The following is a 14,132-nucleotide window of genomic DNA, read 5'->3' as shown; positions in this document are numbered from 1 at the left end:
TCTTTCTACTCTGTTTAATTGCAAAAAGGAATATTGCACTTTTCATTCTACTACATTTAACATGATACAACACAGTACTATACACTATATTTCATAGGATATTATGTATCTAATAGTGGCTCCACATTGACTTATTACAACATTAATGGTCCTGAATGTAAGATCTGTGTTGGAGTGTGTTTCTGGTGTTGGCTAATAGTACCTAGTGCTCCATGTAGTGCTATAGTAGCAAAATCAGGGCTGTTGTAATGATGCAGGCAACTGAAAAAGTAAGTGGCTTAGAAATTATGTTGCCTAATCCTCTGTAACTCTGCAGAAATTGTTTGGAAAATTAATGAATGAAGTTAATTAGTTTCAAGTATCTGCAGTACAAAAACAGACTCATTCACAATGTACACACATGAGCATTGTTAAACTTGCATATCACCACCTTCCTAAAACAACTACTCAAGTAATTTTGACAAAAATGCCTTTTTTTGTGTAAATCGTGAAATATTGAATTTCTGGTTACTTTTTTGTGTGTTTTCTGAAAAGTCTGAAGAAATAACTATGGCAATTGGGAAAGTGATGAAATCGAACCTTTAAAATGCTTTAAAATTTTACCTATTATGATAAAAAACAGTGGGCTAATATAACATTAACACTATACACTTTGAAAGGAAGTGTTCATCACTACTTCAACTTTTAATACTTTCAGGTATATTTTGCTGACAGTACTTAGGAATTTTAAAATGACATTTTAAATACTGGATTGTCCTTAATAGTTATTTTATTAATCATATATGCACTGTGGTATTTTAACTTTTATTTAAATATAATGTCTGTACTTTTCCATTTTTGCTTTTGAGGACTGTAACTCCCAAGGTACACTGGGAGATGTAGTCATTTCAGTTTCTATAAAAATAAACAAAACCTATGAAGCAGTGGTGAAATTGCTTGTTACATCAACTGCATTTCTTTACATTAGCATTAAAAACAGTGGCTTTATTATCGTTCCTTTAAATAGTTTTCTTTAAGTATTTAAATTACACAATATGACTGATTATTTCTAAATTTAATCCCACCCACCCCTCCACGCCCCACATCCTACGGTCCGCCCACGGAAGTACCTTCTGCTACCCGGCGGAAGAGGCGGAGTCGGAGTCAAAATGAGGGAAAATAAGAACATGTCCGAGTCCCCGTCTCAAGCGGGAAAAGAAATACCGGCGAAAAAACAAAAATTAAGTAGTGACGAGAACAGTAACCCCGATTTGTCAGGAGACGAGAACGTAAGTAGCCCAACATAGTTATTTCCTTACAAATAAATGACCCATTTGGCGAGTTAGCATCGTGCTAAAGTAGCCTCCTAGCTAAAGTGGTTAGCTAGCAGCTTTGTCCACCTACAGCCGGCTGCTTTCAGACAACCAGACTAAATGTTTTTGTCACTGTTTTAACTGTCAGTTTATTTGCTCTAAACCTCACGACAAATGGGACTTCATTCATCAGTCTCCATTCATTGTGTGCTTGGAAATCGTGTTTTGTTGAGAGTCAGGCTATGGTCATTCACGTGTGAATCAACGTTAGCTTTAGCACTATCAGCTAACAAAAGTTAACCAGTGAAAGGACTGACTGACCTGGGAATTGTTAAATGGTTATATTATCATGCTGTTAACTTTAATGGGAAGGCAAAAGTCTGAAAGTTAAAATGTTCAAATCGATCCGAGACACTATGTTATTGTTTAGTTGCATATCAAACATGGTCAGACATAGTTTGGCCTTGTTTGATATTTTTCACATGTTAAATGTACTTTATCAAATCTATAATACCCCATGTTCAGCCTCTTTATGGAAGAACACAGTGGAAGACTAAGCTAATGCATTTGTTGTTTAATGTTTGCAGAAAAAAATAGTTATAGTGACATTAACAGTTGTGTAATTACTAATTGACTTGTTTTCTTCATTCAGATTTTTCTTGGCTTCCTGGCATTATTAGACCTTTAGATGTTACAGAAATACAAGTGGCTATGTGTAACCTTTCAGAAAAATGCTTAGAATTGCACATATTTGAGATACTACTTGTGTATTTCTGAGTGATATGCAGATTTATAATGGCATTTTACTTTTCCTGTCTTACAGGATGATGCAGTCAGTGTTGAGAGTGGAACCAATGCAGAGCGCCCTGACACACCCACTAACACTGCCAACGCACCAGGCAGAAAGAGCTGGGGAAAGGGCAAATGGAAGTCTAAGAAATGCAGATACTCCTTCAAATGTGTCAACAGCCTGAGGGTGAGAAGATCTATAATATTTAACACTTGGCTGAATGTATTTTTATATTAATTAAGAGCTAATTTGATAAAAAATCATGTAACATATGTGGGATACATGATCTGACTCACAATTTTTCTCTTCTCTTGTCAAATGTAGATGAGTTACAGCCAAACTATTGACTAACATTTATTTCTCTAGGCCTCTGCTTCTTGAAGGCTTACACTACATTTTAAATCATATGAACTGTTGTTGCAGTATTTTGATCAAACCTATATGTAAACACTCGAGCACATTTTTCTAGCTGTACATACACTATATCTAGGACAAATGCAGTATTTCAGACTGCTGCTTAGACTAAAGGCGAAGACACACCAACCTGATTTTTGGGGGTCGGTCGTTGTCGTGCAGTCTGGCAAGGTTGGTGACATGAGTCTGCTTGGTGTGTTCCGTGCGATTGGCCGTCATTAGTGCCATTGCCAGTCATTTCGGTCGATTCAACATGTGTAATTGGCCACTACCCATCGTTCAGTCGGATCAAACTGATTGGTAGAGGGATTGCCTTGCCCTTGACCAGTGAGTCAGTGAACAAGCAGTTTACATGTGAATACAGCTATGCCAAGGTACTTCACACAATTATTGTCTTCTATAATAGGCCATTAACTGCTTGTATTGTATATGAATTAGTGCCAGTCAGTGTTGACGATGGACTTCATTCATTCCATGAAGTGAACCACTGTGAGCCTCCTCAGTTTTTGCCTGCAACATCTTTCTTCTTCCACAAGAAGAAGCCAGAGAGCTGACAACGCCAGTATCTTTTTATTACTAGCCATTCGTTCAACGAGTACAACAACAACCCTTCTTGACTACTCAAAACTCTCTGCTGACAACAATGACTGATGACAGCAAGCTCTGTTTTGGTCTAGAGGGATCTTCCATCATTTCCGGTTTTACGTCTCGTGCAAGCACAGAATGTAGAGCGTCACGTTGGTAGTCGACTTGGTGTGGTCTTCACAGTTTTTTGACCGTGCTGGGGAGACGAGAGCCGACTGATAAGTCGGGCTACCTTTTCTGGCGACTCCCGGCAGTTGGGTTGGTGTGCCTTAAGGTAGGCCACAACTTACACTGGCCCAACCATAGTGAATGAAAAATGCTTTTAAGCTTTAATGTAACGGTAAAGCGTGTTTATAAAGCAACCTTTGTACACATTGAAAGCTGGATCATCAGGTCACACAGTCACTCAAATTCTTTACTGTTTTAAGCCATCATTTTGTCTACTATTTCTTCAGCAGCAAAACAACATATTACACAAAGTCTGCAGGTGACAGTGGGCAAATGGAACACTTTTACTGCAGACATGCACTCAAGTCACAGGCACTAGCCTAGAAACCAGAATACTACACTAAACAGTCTGTTTTTGTGTTTACTTGTAGATTTCATGATACAATCTTTTATTATTGTGTAAAATAGGGCCTTAATGCAATCCATACAATATTTAAACAAGATAAATAATTCCCTTTACTTCACACTCATGTTTCCAATTTGGATTGATGCAGGCAGATTTAAATGCCATTTTCAGCTCAGCTCATTCTATACTGCAATATATAATTATAGCTTTGTGTGCAGTAATTCTGATTACACTGTGATATAGTAGCATATAGTTAACTTTTGTCATAAATGTGACTTGTAAAGCCATCAAGACAAAACATCCCTGAAAAGTTTGCTTTTCAAACAGGGAAATGATCAGTATTTACATAAATAAACAAACATGCTCAAATATACAGTACACAGATGCATAAAGCAAGTGAATAAACTAAACATATTTATTTAAAATCCTTGCTGACTTTTGTAGCTCTAATCAATCTACAGAGCTTTTTGAAGAGCTGCTCTTTATTGCTGTCCTTCAACGTTGTTTTCAGATTCTACCTAAATGAAAATGTTTTTATGATGCAGAACATAAAAACTACCACATATACATACTGTACATTTATGAAAGGTATTTCATTTATTATACCTTTAATTTCATAAATTATAAGGTATGATGGGCTTTATCTTTCATATCATCTTATTTACTAATGAGGAAAAGATGACATGCCATTTAGTTTGGTGTCTTAGGTTTGTCAGTTTCATTACAAATTCTAGAAATCCATCTTCATCAGTGTTTTTCTAAGTCTTTGAAATGGCCTCAGCTGCACTAAAACCCAACAATGACCCAAGGTCTATGAACAAGCAGTTAATTCTTTATCCAACAGTCTGAATAACTACTTCATTAACCTGTAATATTATATACATGCCCCTATGAAATTTGCTGCTGACTGAAAACTGATTTGTGCAGGAGGACCACGGCCAGCCGCTGTTTGGAGTCCAGTTTAACTGGCACAGTAAGGAGGGAGACCCTCTGGTATTCGCAACAGTCGGGAGTAACAGGGTAAACTATGACCTCTGCTGTTTTCAACTTCTTCGTAGTAATCCTGTTTGATACACTGTGAATGTTGACTGAATTATCTCCAGTGTCATATATTGTCTATTATTTATTAGAAGTTGGTCAGTGTGTTCACCTTTTCTGTGTTTGCTGTCATTTTTTCACCAGGTAACTCTGTATGAATGTCACTCTCAGGGAGAAATAAGACTGTTACAGTCTTATGTTGATGCTGACGTATCCTTTAATCTGCCCCATGGGTAATTCCTCGCTTCAAATTGCCCTTGTAAATGTAAAAAAAGCGGCACAGAGTCTGTGTTGGCTTCAAACCTGAACAATGCCTTTTATCCAGTTATCTCAACATGATAAAAGCCTTGGAGTGTGCCGCTGCCAGCAGGGAAGTGTTATTACTGCCAGATGTGAGTGTATGTTTACAGACAGGTTTAGCCAGGAATGGGGTGTTTTTTATTTGCTGTTTCCTTGACAAACCTGTGCAAAGGCAGATGAAAACTTCTATACGTGTGCCTGGACCTACGACACCAACACTAGTCATCCTCTATTGGCCGTCGCCGGGTCCCGTGGCATCATTCGAGTCATCAACCACATCACAATGCAATGCATCAAGGTACACACGATCCATGAGCCATGAATTTTGGTGTTTTTTCTTTCTACCCTTCACTACATAATTGCATGTGAGTGATCTGAATTGTAAACTATAGAAAGTGTTGTAGTCTAGGTCATGAGTTGTTTTTAGCATATACAGCTTATTAGAAATGTATAGCAATAATGTAAGTAATAAGTAGTGGAAAACCAAAAATAAACCAAGAAAATTAAAAGGTTCAACCTATGAAAAAGTGCACGTTGAAGCTTCTTATCCGGGCTAGTCATTGCCATTCATGTTTTGATTTTTGATTAGATTCAGACCCCAATTTTAAAGTTTCTGATGATGATGTGCTTTCAGTGACGCAGAGTAGATGCTTATTTCACTTTTTCTTTTTCTAATTTATTTTTTATTGACATTCAGTATCAGACATTGATATCTGGTACATCATATGTACATATATGATACATCTGTTTTCTGCTCTAAATGCCAAAATAATATTTTTGTTTTATGTGCAAGCACTGAAAAGAAGGGCAGATAACCCAATAAAAGAAAAAAAAACAACTATGTACAAGTAGGGAGTGATCTTTTCCATACAACACAATCATTGATTGCTTATTTCACCTTTTCATTTCACTTTTTGTATGTTTAAGGTGGAAATATCCAAATTTCTGAATGACTTGAAATCTGTACATTTTATTTGATAACAAAGCAAATAGACTTAAACATGTCCCAAGTGGTGCCAGTATGACTTTTTCAACAAATCATTCAGCTCCAGTTTATATACACATTCCTCTTTGTTCATATTCACTGATTTGACTCAGTCTGGAAGTTTGTTGCTGTCCTGTTTTTACCCCTGTGACATCAATAATTAGTTGAAAAGAAGGAAATGAAGGTAAAAATGACTGCCTGGACAGTGAAAATACTAACCCAGAACAGATCCTGTTTCTAATTTCAGTGTCTTTTATACCCAGCATTATGTAGGACACGGAAATGCTATCAATGAGCTGAAGTTTCATCCAAGAGATCCCAACCTCCTACTTTCTGTCAGCAAAGGTAAGACACCCCATATCTCCAGATGTTTTGAAAAGAGACACTGACTCATGAAAAGCAAATATTTTGACCATAATAACTGGCTTTTATGTCTTTATTCTCTTCATCTGGACTACTGAGTTGAATGTTTTTATTGCCATGTGACTGTCAGCTGCTTGTTATGGCTCCGGTCAGAACAGCAGCATGATTTGGCAATTTGATACGTGTCACATGTGTTGGATAGCAGTTTAGCAGTTTGCCTTTTTCTTTTTTTTTTTTTTAATTTCTTCTGGTGAATGCTAAACAGCCTGTTTTAAACTCAGCTCAGAAGCGTCACCTTCCTAAAGGGCATCGTGATTGTTGCTGTCTGATCAGCGCAAAGGAAGCAGCAGTCTATTAAATTCCACTGTGAAGATTCCATCACCTGCAAATGTTAAATGAAGGGAAATAGAACGTACAAACCAACAGCAGCTTGGTGGAGTTATTAAAGAGGCTGGTAGAAAGGGGCGCTGAAACATTGATGTAGTACATAAAAAATCTGGAATAACATGTCAATACAATTACCGACTTGGGGCCTGATTTATTAAGATCGCAAATAACTAGTGCAAATTTGCTTGCTCCCGCTAAAAAATGTGTGTGCTATTGATTTGCGTGTCACAGGTGATCACCTAGGATTGCCTGCCCAAATGACATCAGGTGCAAAGTCTTGGAGACCGCCCTATTTAAAGGGGTCATATTTTGCTCAACCCACTTTTATTAGTCTTTGGTACATTTATATGTGTATTTGGACCCTAATAGTTCAAAAACTTTGAATTTGAACCCTCCAGGTGCTACAAAGCTATCTTTATATTTATTCAGGCAAAAATCGAGTGGATTTCTTCAACCCGTTTCAATTCCTGCTTAATTTGTTACGTTTTATAACTAGTTACATCATGACATTTGCACATGTAAGGTCAAGACTTCAGACGAACATTTCTCAGAGTATGCCATAATTGTTTATCAGCCGCAGTGGTTGTAGTAAAAACTGAAAATATGTTCAAACTTCGAGCCGATTACCTAAAATGTGCAGTTGTTCATTGTATAAATTGTTGGTTGTATTAACGAACACATGTGGCTGAACGGGACAGAAAGCACGGTTAACAACCTGGAGGGGGTGGGACGTGAAGTGGCTCATTTGCATTTAAAGGGCCAGTGCTCAAAACAACCTTTCTGGTGTCATTACTCAGAAATAGGGTTGAAGATGGACCTGTGGAGTTGAATTAATGAAGAATTCAGACCCAAGCATAGCATTTACAGTTGATGTAGACCACAGGGAAATGTTTTAAAATGCATAATTCCATTTAAAAGGGCAAAAAAATGACTCCTTTAGATGAGGATTTTTGTGTGTACTACTGATTGTTGTCATGGAGACAGCACGCTGGAAGAACTGCTCTGGGATACACCAGCACTAATGGCAACAGTGCGCTGGAATGATCCAGACGCAAAGAAATGTAACATTACCAGGACTTTAGTCATAGAACCTGTTGTATGACTTCTGCTTGTGACTGGCCCTAAATCATCCCCTAGTTCATCTAGAAAATCTAAATTGGTATTGCTGGGTTGCCGATACATCTCAATTATTTTTTCTTCCATCATTCCAAAAATGTTGATGCGAGCAGAAATGATTGGTTCTCTGCATTACTGTTGGTTGAGCCTATGCTGTCTCCTTGCCACAACAGCTGTAGCCAGTTTTTGCGTAAAGCTATGCTAGTTAAAACCTGCCTTTCAGATATGCTAAATATAGATGCGAAATCAGCCACTGCAATCAATTTTGGGTTTGGTAAATCACATTTCACGCGCTACATAAATATTTGCATCTACTCCTCCCAGTACTTTTGCACATTCTGACAGAAATGCCCATATTGCATATTCATCAAGGCAAACACGCTAAATGGGTTGCGTGAGCTATTTTGCCCATTTGAGAGACACAACCCTCGGTGCGTCCTGTTAGTAGATAAGCTTCAACATGTTTTTGCGTGCACAGTCAAGTTTGCGCACGTTTTTACATGCGTTAACCTTTAGTAAATCAGGCCCTATGTCTCATTAATTCCTTTTTGACTTCCTGTTTCCTCAGATCATGCCCTTCGTCTGTGGAACATTCATACAGACACATTAGTGGCGATATTCGGCGGTGTTGAAGGTCATCGGGATGAAGTGCTGAGTGCCGTGAGTATCACCTACTGATGATGATGATTTACAAATATGAAAATCAGACTACTTGAATCACTGGTTTTAAAATATCTTAAATATGACATTGCTCCACTTTAAGTGTGTTTTCGTAAAATGGAACCAAAAAGCTCAGATGCCACCTGTGTAACTGGGTCAGAATTTATTTTTGCAAACCCAAACATAGCACTGATGGTGAAAATAAATACACAACAAAAAAACATGGTACACAGTTAAAAACAGTTGCGTTCAGATGAAGAGTTGGTTTTTTTTTTTGGTGTTAAGTTTCAAATGAGCCCAAAGGTGTAGTTGTATCAAATTTTAATGCAAGTTGCACAGAAACTAAAAGTCAAAGTTGCTTGAATATCAATTAAAGTTTGAAACAGGGTGTCTGCAGATCGTTAAAAAGTTTAAGGCCTTAACTATCCTTAAAATAGATAATTGAGCCTGAAATCTGACACTTAAAGGTTTTAAATATTCCACAGATACAATAAATCATATTGATCTATTTACTTTAGAAATCTGTGTGTAGAACTAGTCAAATATGTAATTAGTGTTGATCATTTTATTATAACGGAGAAGGGAATGAGTGGAGCCTCCAACAGTCACTCATGATTCAGTGGCAGAAACACTGGTCACGGACAAATGGAAATATAACGTTGGTTGCACTGAAACATGGTGAAGACTGGTTCAACACAGTAGTATGAGGACTGTTTTACTGTTATTTATGTGAATGGAAAGTCTGAAATTTGATCAAAGACGCCTTGAAAAATGTCTAAAAATCATACATCTGACTTTCTCAAACCTGCATCAATCAAAAATAAGTAAAATAGTTTATCTTAATTCTATTTCAAGTCCAGGTTCAATGAGGTCTGGCTCTAGCTCAGCACATTTATGAAAATAACATGTGAAACAAAAAAATGCTTAAATCAGGAACTTGCTGCTGGAAGAACAGACAGCTGAGATAAAGTAGTCAAAAACACTGATTTTCCTGGATATGCTTCCTTTAAGTCATCAGAATCAGTGTTATTGACCAAGTTTGTGCACATAAACAAGGAATTTGACTCTGGCTTAACCTTAGCTCTCACATGTTTTAGATAAAAAGTAGAATACAGAATAAGAATTTTACAAATCTCTGCAAATAGCGTGACACTAAACAACACAAATATAAAAAACAATAGTGCATTATATGAAGATAATGGTGCAAATATACAGGGGACATTCATAACAGTTATAAAGAAAAGTCTAAGATTCAACCTTTGGAGACCCTAAAGAAACCACAGGCCATAACAGCTGATGTGCTTTGTTGTAGGATTTTGATCTCCTGGGTGAAAAGATCATGTCATGTGGGATGGACCACTCCCTTAAACTGTGGCGAATCAATTCAGAGAGAATGCAGAAAGCCATCCGTGGCTCTTATGAGTACAACCCCTCAAAGACCAACAGGTAAAGGGAACACAAGGAATAAACAGAAGGAACTGTTGTGACAAGTCCAGTTTTGTTAATTCACTGTTTTTTTTTTTTTCTTTAGGCCTTTTGTTTCACAGAAAATCCACTTCCCAGACTTCTCAACCCGTGACATCCATCGAAACTACGTGGACTGTGTGCGGTGGCTGGGAGACCTGATCCTGTCCAAGGCAAGATATTATCAGAGTGTAATAGTCATGTTCAGTCTGATGTTGGGATGCTTGAACATGGTCTTATTGCTGTTCTCTCCGTAGTCTTGTGAAAACGCCATTGTCTGCTGGAAACCAGGAAAGATGGAAGACGACATCGACCACATCAAACCAAACGAGTCCAACGTGACCATTCTGGGACGCTTCGATTACAGCCAGTGTGACATTTGGTACATGCGCTTCTCCATGGACTTTTGGCAGAAGGTAAAAGGAACACAGTGTTAAGATTGTGGCTCCAATTACATAAACATGTTGCTGATTTCTTTTTCTTTCTTTGTGCGTAGATGCTGGCTCTGGGAAACCAAGTGGGGAAGCTGTATGTGTGGGACCTTGAGGTGGAAGATCCACACAAAGCAAAGTAAGTCACTGATGTTCTGTCATCACACATTAGTCTTTTTGTGTGGAACTGGCAGTGATCACACAAAATATCAACATAAGAGATGGGAATTGTGAAGATGTTATCGATACTACTCTAATGGACTTATTCATCCAGTACTTTAAGGATTTTCTTATTGGTCTTTATTACAGGGTTTGTACAGATGCTTGAATTTCAATGTTGTGTTTTCAAGGTCTGAAAAGTACTTGATTTTTAGTTTAAGTGCTTCAAAGTGCAATTATAACCAAACCTCCTTACAGAGTGGTGATGCATTTTGAAAAATAAAACTTAATATCAAAAAAGAAAATTTCCAGGTGTTCTCAGGTTGACTCCAGGTACATTTATAGCTAAATCTTTGTCTTGGTGCGAGTGTGTCTGAACAACGCCAAGTGTCTTCCCTTTTTTGGATAAAACTTTGTGTTTTCCTTTAATTGCTAAAGTTTTTGCTGTTATGAAACATAATTTTAGGTGTTTATATCATAATACAATGTACATCACAATGGAAAAAAAAATTCTGGAGTGTATGTATTCCTGCAGATATGTATTTTACCCCAGCAATAAGATGCTGTGATGGAAAATTTTGAAAATGATCCTTAAAAGTGCTTGAATTTCACTTTGAAAAGTGTGTATGAACCCTGTTATTATTAATATTTGTTAGAAGGAAAGTGCAACAGCATTGTTTCCTAGTGTGAATTAGATGTAAGTAATTATTCACCACAAAACAAAATATTCTTGACTGGTCATATGTTAGTATAAAACTGAATGCAGGTCCATCAGTATTTTAACAGTGTAGTGGTTTTCCTAAACAACAGGTCAGATGATGTTTTAACCATTTCACATTAAATTTATGAACAGAGTCACAGGGAAATGACCTAGATACTGGTTAGTTTTAAACCAATTATGTCGAAGTTTATTGATCCTCCAGTCTTTAATTAAGAGGCCAGAGTTTAACCAATGAGACTTCAGCAGTTATCAGTTGTCAAATATTACACAATCGCCTTATGACAAGCAGTTTATTTTACATGAATGTGACTGTCATTTTATTATCATTTCTCATAATTTACCGTAGTTTTACCGGTTCCCTCTAAATGACTTCATCTCGTAATGTCTATTTTTTTTTTTTTTTTTTATCTTGTAATGTGTATTCATTTCTGGAAAACTGCTGTTATGCTTCTTTATTTATTCATACTTTCATCCAACATATTATATCTAAAATATTGAATTTTTTTAATTAACAGACTACAAACAAGAAGAAATAGCTCTTTTTCCTCATAAGGTGCATGTGCATTATTAATGTTACTCTACAGGGTTGGCATGAAGTTAACAGCAAAGACAACAATATCATTAATTGCTATTATTTGTGGGACTCGACTCATATTTCAATATCACTACATTCTTTCAACTGGCACCTTTATCTAATTATGTGTAATTCTGCTGTGAAGAGTACATGGAATGTACTTTTTTTTTCATAATGTATAAAATGAAGCTTTTTAGACATCACAAATTCTGGATTTTGGCATGCTTGTACTAAAGTAACAGGGAAAAACCTGATTAATGAGACAATAATGTAATATTATATCTTTTATCATCTTTTATTGATAATGTCAGTAAATTCATAGCTCTCAAACTGAAAATTAAAGTCAAAATAAATGGCTAAACTATAAAACCAGGCCAAAAAAAAAAACTTGCCACTTTGTTTCAACTCTGGAAATGGTTCAGATCCTTCCATTGGATAATTGTTGCAGTGATTAATATGTTCTTTAACCCTTTAGTTAGTAGCTTCTCATTTCTGAAACAACCATCAGATTTATAGAGAGCATAAAGATTGGACTGTGTTTCAATGGAAAACGGTCCCGTGTCTGATGAGTCCAGATTAAATAAACTTACTGAAATGATGCCACAGTCAATGCATGTGGTCAAAGCTAATTCCAAAAAAGGCTAAATATAAATTAAAGAGTAGACTTTTTTTTGCTTTGACCAGACTGTCTTAATACATCAAAGAAATCTGAATCGGTCTACATATAGCTGTGGTTTTTATTTTTTGAGATATTTTTCATCATTATCAGCAGTTCCAGCACAGAGTAGTTGGCCAAACCCATTAGTCGGTTTATTGCAAATTAATATGGAGTTAGGTTGTACTGGATTGAAAACAACTAAGAACTATCAGACCATTGTTTCCTTTTCCAAAACAAAGTAAATGCGCAAACACATAGTATAAGACATATGTTGAATGCAGAGTATCTTGATAATAAAAGTAGTAGTAATGAAATAATACTGTTTTCTGCCCATTTTGAGTGATTATAAACATTGATGGGATGTCATTAATATTAAAAATATTAAAGATTTGCAGCTCAAATAGACAGGTATGAATTTCAACCCAGAAAACGGCATCCGGTCCTTTATTAGAGCTTCTCCACCTCTACATCTCCACATTATTTTTCTCTCTTCAGGACTAATGCAGCTGTGAAGGACGAATATAACCCTGGTGACATAGAATGAAGGACACTTTATACCGCATGATTGAGGGAAATGGTTTTCAAGTGGTCGACTGTAATTTTAAAAATACATTCAATACAGGAAGCGAAACTCTGACTCTTTGTAGGTGTCTGTGTATCAGCAAAAGAGAAAGTTAAAAAAATAGGCAATAATAACTTTGAAGGGCATCATTAATCAAGAGGAAAACGCAATTTAAAAAAAAACCAACTTGTGCTTCCAGTCATTCTGATGTGAAGCTTTTCTGGACATTTTACAACAGGAGCAAGTAAATACAGTTAGTGAAACATGTAGAGTATAAAAGTGGAATTATCAAACAGTTTATAGATTTTTTTTTTTTTTAATAAAGCTTATCGTATATTATCTTTGCAGAGATTTGACGTTTGAGCAGGTAAAACGCTTGTAATGCTAATAATACATTTTATTTGTAATGCACTTTACATTTGACATCAAATCTCAAAGTGCATAATACAAAGCAACAATATACAATAAAAAAAACAACAGATAAAATCAGATAATAATGCAAATGTTTGATCTGATTGACTTAAATGTCTGGGATGGGATGGCAGTGAACAAGCATAAACATAAAACCTGAAGCAACCATTGTGGATTAAATATAATAAACCTGATCTGACAAACATTTATTTTTTCTGTATGTGTTCTGTTGCGTTGGATAAATGAAAGTTAATGGTCGTATTTTTGCCCTCTCCAGGTGCACCACACTGACCCTTCCCAAATGCACGTCGGCCATCCGCCAGACCAGCTTCAGCCGCGACAGCAGCATCTTGATAGCCGTGTGCGACGACGCTTCGATCTGGCGCTGGGACCGGCAGCGCTGAACCACTTGGAACTGACCAAATGTGTTGTTTGTCGCTTAGCCCTCGGGGACACGTCGTCCTGAATTTAGCTGCCGTACAGATGTGCACTGCAAAAATGTCCATTAGAACATGGAGTCTCATATGTGGTCTCAGAGAATTCCTTTACAAGTGAGAAATCCCCATTTTTTACTCGAGTTAAGAACATGTTATTTCCTCTGTGTGTACTGGAAAAGCTTTTAACCCATAAAGACCCCGTTCTACTTTT

The 14,132-nt window shown here is 36.7% G+C and overlaps 1 protein-coding gene across 1 annotated transcript; it reads left to right on the top strand.

Annotated features, from left to right (window-relative positions):
* The first annotated feature begins 1,137 nt into the window (after positions 1 to 1,137).
* Positions 1,138 to 14,055, top strand: eed (embryonic ectoderm development). Its single transcript, XM_030158327.1, has 12 exons — positions 1,138 to 1,268; positions 2,116 to 2,268; positions 4,583 to 4,675; positions 4,838 to 4,903; positions 5,166 to 5,291; positions 6,242 to 6,323; positions 8,413 to 8,504; positions 9,817 to 9,950; positions 10,036 to 10,141; positions 10,226 to 10,384; positions 10,465 to 10,538; positions 13,762 to 14,055. The coding sequence occupies exons 1-12, from the start codon at positions 1,149 to 1,151 to the stop codon at positions 13,886 to 13,888; spliced, it is 1,332 nt and encodes a 443-aa protein (XP_030014187.1). The 5' UTR covers positions 1,138 to 1,148; the 3' UTR covers positions 13,889 to 14,055.
* The last annotated feature ends 77 nt before the right edge of the window (positions 14,056 to 14,132 follow it).

Source organism: Sphaeramia orbicularis, chromosome 2 (assembly GCF_902148855.1).
Source record: "Sphaeramia orbicularis chromosome 2, fSphaOr1.1, whole genome shotgun sequence".
Taxonomy (NCBI): domain Eukaryota; kingdom Metazoa; phylum Chordata; class Actinopteri; order Kurtiformes; family Apogonidae; genus Sphaeramia; species Sphaeramia orbicularis.
The sequence above is the reverse complement of the archived record's forward strand: the minus strand, read 5'-3'. Positions and strand labels throughout refer to the sequence as shown.

Excerpts from the sequence above, each read along its gene's own strand:
- eed (XM_030158327.1), top strand. The coding sequence starts at position 1,149 with ATGAGGGAAAATAAGAACATGTCCGAGTCCCCGTCTCAAGCGGGAAAA. Across the intron at positions 1,269-2,115 it reads ATTTGTCAGGAGACGAGAAC|GATGATGCAGTCAGTGTTGA; the intron begins GTAAGTAGCCCA and ends CCTGTCTTACAG. Across the intron at positions 10,539-13,761 it reads GAAGATCCACACAAAGCAAA|GTGCACCACACTGACCCTTC; the intron begins GTAAGTCACTGA and ends TGCCCTCTCCAG.